The sequence below is a fragment of the Vollenhovia emeryi genome, unplaced genomic scaffold (genome assembly GCF_000949405.1).
Source record: "Vollenhovia emeryi isolate VEMERY1.0 unplaced genomic scaffold, V.emery_V1.0 DF940178.1, whole genome shotgun sequence".
Lineage (NCBI taxonomy): Eukaryota > Metazoa > Arthropoda > Insecta > Hymenoptera > Formicidae > Vollenhovia > Vollenhovia emeryi.
The window spans coordinates 1-7,340 of NW_011966188.1; the positions used below are offsets into that span (position 1 = coordinate 1).

At 33.2% G+C, this 7,340-nt stretch overlaps 1 protein-coding gene across 1 annotated transcript; it reads left to right on the forward strand.

The window, feature by feature from the left end:
• Positions 1 to 2,268: 2,268 nt before the first annotated feature.
• On the forward strand, positions 2,269 to 5,923 carry LOC105556250 (opsin, ultraviolet-sensitive-like). The gene is made up of 3 exons (XM_012003335.1): positions 2,269 to 2,345; positions 2,485 to 2,611; positions 5,694 to 5,923. The coding sequence occupies exons 2-3, from the start codon at positions 2,543 to 2,545 to the stop codon at positions 5,880 to 5,882; spliced, it is 258 nt and encodes an 85-aa protein (XP_011858725.1). The 5' UTR covers positions 2,269 to 2,345; positions 2,485 to 2,542; the 3' UTR covers positions 5,883 to 5,923.
• The last annotated feature ends 1,417 nt before the right edge of the window (positions 5,924 to 7,340 follow it).

Here is a 7,340-nt window from a genome sequence, read left to right on the forward strand (position 1 = left end):
TTTATCACGTTTATCAGAGTTCAGAACCAATTATTATATATTGGTTCTGAACTCTGATAAACGTGATAAAACAGCACGACATAAGCTATATTCTATCTCTGTCTTCTGTCCTGTTTTACCATTAAATCTGACTTAGTGTTTCGATTTTCTGCCATTTATCCTATGGCGGCACTCGTGATGTTGATTACGTGTTAGACCAGGCAAAGTGGAGGCAACGAGCAGTCCATAGTTATATAGTCAAAGCCTAGGGCCACATTCACCAATCTCCGGTTAACCCAACCGGTCTAGTAACATGCAGGATTGCAACCGAATCTGATGAGAAATCTGATGAGAATCTGAGAAAATATATCAGATTCGGTTGCAATCCTGCATGTTACTAGACCGGTTGGGTTAACCGGAGATTGGTGAAAGTGGCCCCTAATTGTTCTGATTATTCTAACAGTAGGGAACAAAATAAACGATGATTCATTGGACCATACCACATTCTTCCAATCATCAGTCGTCCAAGTTTTATGATCGTGGCACCACTTTTTTCGAAGCTTCACGTTGGCATCCATTATAAGAGGTTTTGAAATTGCAGCCTGCCGTAAATGTTATCTTTGTGGAGCTCTTGCCGTGCTGTTTTTGTCAAAACAGAATTGTTTAAGTAACTGTTGAGTTCTGCTGTCACCTTTGCTGCGGTAGTTTTATGTTGCTTGGTCACAATCCTTTTTAAAATTTGGCAGTCCCTATCTGTTAACGTTGTTTTGCGCCCACTTCTTCTCTTCGCAGCTGTTGTTTTTCTGATTTGTGTAGGTTGTTATTGTCGTGGATACTGTCGCTCGTGAAACGTTCAACAATTCAGCCGTTTTCGTCACAGATGCTCCTGCTAACCGAGCACTCACGATTTGGCCTCTTTCGAAGTCTGACAGGTCGCTCATTTCACCATCCGATTGTTAACGCCGTCGTAGAACAAAGCGAAGAGTATATTGAAATGTAAACTAGAACAGTTACTACGTGAAGTACGCCACATAGGTACATATACGCGCCTTACCATTCATACCTTGGCAGGGCGCCAACATAAACAAATATGTAATATTTAGTATGGTGTTCACATTATTTTGTCCACCCCCTGTATATTTTATGTTTAAGACTTAAAGACATCGTTATAAGACGTCATAAGAACGTTTTTTGACAATGTCTTAAAAACATCTTTCTAAAATAGTATTAGAGACATTTTTACAAGGACATTAGTTATAAGGACATCTTTTTAACAATGTCTTAAAGACATTTTTTTCTGACGTCTTAGGGGCGTCTTCTGGACGTCTTTTCGTAAAATCTTAAAGACGTCTCTTGTAAAACGTTTTTAATACATCGTTTAGACAAGCATGTTGTCTGGAATAATACACATAAACTGCAAAAGTGAGTTGAGTAAACAACATACATATTACAAACATAATTGTATCAATATTTTAAAATAATATTGCTACAATATTACTAAAGTAACTAATCAGAATTCTTCATTGTTGCCAGCCGTAATTAACAACGTCAGTGTTTTCTTGACTAAATATTACTAAAGTAATATTGTTAAATAACGCTTCTGCAATATCTATGCAACACTGTAATATGCAATGTTGCAATGTTGCAGCAATGTTGTTGTAAGCTTCTGTGCTGTATGAGATGTAACATTTTTAGGTATTTGTGTTACATAATATTTCTATGTTACTTGTGGTTTGCTGGGAACATACTGGGTCCTTTTTATAATCGTAATAGAGATCTCTAGAGAATGTTACTTCAAAAAGTGGTTTAAATATTTATATTTTTATCTATCATATTTAATGTCATGACAGAAGTAAAGAGTTCATATTATTAACAGTATAGAACAAATTTTTATATTAATTATGTGTAACATTATGAAAAATATATATTTTAAATATTTTAAATAAAATCATTATATTCTAAGAAAGATAGTAGATTTAATATATATTTTTTTAACTTATCTTTATATTTTTCTAATCTCCAAATGAAAGAGGATGAATATGTAAACTATCATATTGTTATCTCTAATTTTGTTACATTTATTGCAAAAAATAAATTCGATCTGTAATTTCTTTTAAAAAATATAAAACAGAAGCATTTTCCCCTGCCTTACCTCCTTGATTAATAATAATTTATTACTTAATGATATGATAGTGTTGATATACCTATTTATAAACATGTGATTAAATATATATAATATTATAAAATTAGTTCTATAGCTAGACCACTTGATGGGAAGTTATCTCGTGGTCAAGTGATGCTCTTTATCGTACTCATTTGGACGTATACGATTCCTTGGGCCTTGATGCCGCTAATGCATGTTTGGGGTCGGTTTGTACCTGAAGGCTTTTTGACAAGTTGCAGTTTTGATTATTTGACAAATACGTCAGAAATACAATATTTTGTGGCTACAATATTTACATTTTCCTACTGTATACCAATGGTTCTCATTATATACTATTATAGTCAAATTGTCAGCCATGTTGTTAATCATGAGAAAACTCTTCGTGAACAAGCAAAGAAGATGAATGTTGAGAGCTTGAGAAGCAACGCCAATACAAATGCTCAAACTGCGGAAATACGTATAGCCAAGGTATTTTTTGCTTATACACACACACACACACACACACACACACACACACAGGGTGAGTTATTTTAACCAACGCAAGCAAATATCTCTTCGGGGAAGAGAGCTAACAAAAAATGACCTAGGCAAAAGTTGTTGGGTTTCGAGGGAAACATAACATGGTACCATTGGTATGACCTTGAACAGTTGTTTGAAGGTCACATGAAGGTCATATTCAATTTTTTACATGTTGGGTTTCGAGGGGGACATAAGACGGAGTCATTAATTTAACCTTGAATAGTTTCTTGAAGGTCATGTGAAGGTCACTTTTAATTTCTCAATGAAACCCCCTATTCTTTATTATACTACCTTATTCTACTAATTAATATGAACAACTTTTGTCTGAAACATTTTTTGATTTGCCTAACAGTTTTTGAGATATTTAAGAAAAAATTTATAACTTTCAATGTTTAGCTTATGATATCTCGATAACTGTTTGTCGGAGGGAAAAATAGTACAGGACTTTTTGAATTGATTTGATCTCAGAAATATGCTGTTGCAATAGTGCTCCACTTATTGAAAATTTTTGTGTATGTAAATTTTTTGTCTGTTACAATTTAAAAAGACGCCAAGTATAATTGTCATCCAATCAAGCATTATATAATTTAATTATTTGGATATTATATTTTATTAGAAAAAACATTTTTATCTTTTCTACAAAAGTAATGATATCATCAAATAGCGGCAACTAAACTTAATATTTATACAAACTAGATACATTATTATTTTATATATTAAAATGTTATAGTCAAACAATCAAGCATAAAATTTTATCGGAAGTAATAGAGGAAATAATAATATTATTGAGAGAAATTTTTAATACTTATTCCATAAAAATTTAATGCAGATAAATTTAATACAAATAAATATTTTATTAAAAGATCGCCTTTTCTAATTTAATTGTGGGATATACATCGATCCTGATTAATGACATCATTGTTTATTAAAAAAACTTGTCACTGCTAAACCGCTGAAATATACAATCTAAACTTACAATTAACTGTAATCCCTATTTCATAACCCACACGCGCACGCGTATACGCACACGTATGCACAAAAGAAAGAAAGAGTTTAACACTTTTGTAAGAAAAGAGGAAGAGTGATTTGGTTTAGCAGCGCCAAGTTTTTTTTAATAAACAATGATGCCATTAATCAGGATCGATATGTATCCTACAATTAAATTAGGAAAGGCGATCTTGTTATAAAATATTTGGTTGTATTAAATTTATTTGCATTACATTTTTATGGAATAAATATTAAAAATTTATCTCATTAATACACTGGTCCAAAAATTAACGCAACAAGAAATTTACGTCAAAATTTCGCGAATTTCAAATAAGCGTAACTTCGCGAAAACTGGTCGAATGAAAAAGTTTTTTTTTCATTTTATAGGGCAAAGTCTCTGCTTTAAGAAGCTCTTATTTGAATTTGCATTCACTCTTCCCATTTCCCGGAACTTTCTCAAAATCAAGATCATGTTTTTTCTCTAAAAAATTGCACACTTTGACGCACTGTACGGAGTGTAATAATTTTTCTTCGCCAGTTCTGCTTACGATATCAAAAAGTACTTTTCTCTTCAATTAAAAAAAAAAGAAGTTTCTACGATTTTTTCCGTCAATTTACAGCTCATTGAAGTAACCCTTGTGTTTTCGACATTACCGACGATATCTCCGTTAAAAATCATCGTAGCAAGATCTTTTTTTTTTAAATTAGAGCTTGCACTTTCAGCTTCAAAAACTAGTCACTAGATTTTTCCTCGAATGCATCTGCGCTGCTGTAGCTTTTAAAATGTAAGGACAGGTTTTTACCTAAAAAATAACCAACTTTGGCCAGGTGCCCGGACGTAGGAAATTTTTCCTCGCTAATTCTGCTCGAAGTATCAAAAAGTGTGTACTTTTCCCTTCAATTAAAAAAAAAGAAGTTACTGCGATTTTTTTCGCCAAGTTACAGCTTTTTGAAGTAACCCTTGCATTTTCGTTCATTACCGTCGACATCAGTGTAACCCAACGTGCACTTGGAGGTTGCTGATCGACTTTTGCACATCGTGTGGCCCTGAAGAGGGCTCTCCAAATCACGCAGCCTTCTTCCCAACATATCCCATATATGTTCGATATGAATACACCACCGGCTCTCTTCAGTGCCACACGATGTGCAAAATCCGATCGGCAACCTCCACGTGGTGCATGTACATATATCAATGCATTGAAAAATTACCTAAAATTAAAAATTTGCGCCATCTCTTTACATTTTACTATAGATGTTAATTTCATTACATATTTATAGAGATTTGTGGATTCACCTTTACACCTAAAAAACAATTTTATGAGTAATGCTATATATTTTGTTTACTGCTTATTGTTACCATATTATCCCACCTACGTAGTTATTTCTTAACAATCTTTCGAAGTCTTCACTTCTAACGTATTAATAAATCAATAATTTAATTCCCACATTAGCATTTATTAGATTGTAAGTTAAATTTTTTCTTAATCATCACTATATTATTATAAGCCTTATTAATTGCGTATTAATTCGATTATTCTCAGAACATCGGAATTAACCAGCTTCTTACCAAACAACATGAGTCCTCTAGCAAATAACTTTTTAACACTTCTCAGTCAAAGCGGTTTTCTGTAACAAAGTTGACTTTTCTGACGGCATCCTAGATATGTGTATGATGACAATGGGTGAAGTGAACTTTCATTTCAGGAGTCAACATAATTTAATTCAGATGTTTTAGTTACACATTGTTGACTCTTTTTAATCATATGACTGTGTTCCCCCTTTTTTGTACCTTTATTTTTTTTCATGTAATTATTCTTCTCCGTTGCGTTAATAAGGCTCCAAAAAAGATCAAAACATATATGTTTTTGTTAAGAAATCTATGTGTTTAAAGTTTTCATGCACTTAAAGTACCACGCTTAGTTCCAATCACCTTATTTCTCTAACATTGAATTATATTTCTCAGAGCCTTTTTATTACTTATTTATATTTATTAAATTTTGTGCATTGAAACAAAAAATACAAGATTTATGTAATTTTTTTATAGGCTGCCATAACAATCTGCTGCCTCTTTGTTCTTTCATGGACTCCATACGGCATTCTTGCAATGATTGGTGCTTTTGGAAATAAGACATTGCTAACTCCTGGTATTACAATGATACCGGCGTGCACATGCAAATTTGTAGCTTGTTTGGACCCATATATATATGCTATAAGCCATCCAAGATACAGGTAATAAAACTAGTGTATTTTCTTTTCAGTTTCTTTTTATCTGAATTATGTACTAATAATAAGATCCCAGATAACATGCATGTCTAAAAGACATCTTTTAGACATACACGTCTAAAAGATATCTTAAAGACGTTTTAAAGAAGTCTTGAAGATGTCTTTTAGACAAGCATGTTATCTGGGATATAATCTACTACTGCAGCTTATAATGATTATAACATAAAAAATCGATAAAGAATGAGAATAAGTGTCCTTAGGCAAATGGCCCCATTTTTTCACATTCGATTTTGGTCACAAAGTAGGTGCCAAACAAAAATCTCATTAAGCTGATTACAGGTATGTCAGTCTCAGAGTGTACCTATTTAACGTTCCAGAGATATCGGGCTCCAAAAATTCCCAAACCGAGTTGGAGTCGGCTGAAAGGTTTCCTGATGGATTCTCAAAAATCACTTAATCCAGCTAAAACTTACTTAGGTTCATAGAAAATACAGGACAATGTCGTTAGAATCGACTATTGGGAAACTTTTTAGTCGACTCCAACTCTGTTTGGGAATTTTTGGAGCCCGATATCTCTGGAACGTTAAATAGGTACACTGTGAAACTGACATATCTCTAATCAGCTTGACGAGACCTTTCGTTTGGTACCTATTTTGTGACCAAAATCAAATGCTAAAAAAATGGGGTCAATCTTATTCTCTCTTTGCTTTGAAGGTCATGTCTCAGATAGTCAACTTCAATCACAACAGATTTTATCTAAATATAATAAATGTGTACAAGTATCTTTATTCGGTTTTTAAACTTTATATAATTTTTATTTTAAAATCTTAAATTTAACATTTAAATGTAGTTCATTCTTTGACCATAACTGGCAAATGTCTGTCTTTTATTTGTTAAAAATCGCTACGTTTCGACCATGGTTTTTGGTCCTTTTCAAGCTACCTGGGAACAGAACTGTATGAAAGTGATGACATGCAATATGATAGTCGCTGTGTTAAATAAGTTTACAATGTTGTCGAAGTTACCTGTTTGACGATCTTATATGTAAGTTATAATATGTAACGATGGTCTTAAATGTGGGATTATTGCTTCAGTATCGCGTCCGCTGGTGTAACACACTTACTTATCTATTTTAAGTTTTCGTCGCAACGGTTGGAAGTAGTTACGCGTAGCAAGGCCAACAGTAGACTGAGTTCAAGTGGTAACCGGTAACTGTGGTGTGTCGATAAACAAGCGGAAGGGGAACAATGTTATTTTTGTTAGATGGTATACAGGGTGTTACTTAACCCTTAAACTACACCTGGGGTCAAATTGACCCCAACAAAAGTTTGCGTTAAAATATCTGCTATATAAAATGTGAAGTTGGAACTTATGGCGTCATCTGTTGGTAGTTGAAGTCTTGCTTTTTAAGACTACACACTAGTTGTGGGTCCCAAGGTGCTAGTTGACTAGTGACAGTCGTTCGAAG

Excerpts from the sequence above, each read along its gene's own strand:
- LOC105556250 (XM_012003335.1), top strand. The coding sequence starts at position 2,543 with ATGAATGTTGAGAGCTTGAGAAGCAACGCCAATACAAATGCTCAAACT. Across the intron at positions 2,612-5,693 it reads CGGAAATACGTATAGCCAAG|GCTGCCATAACAATCTGCTG; the intron begins GTATTTTTTGCT and ends ATTTTTTTATAG.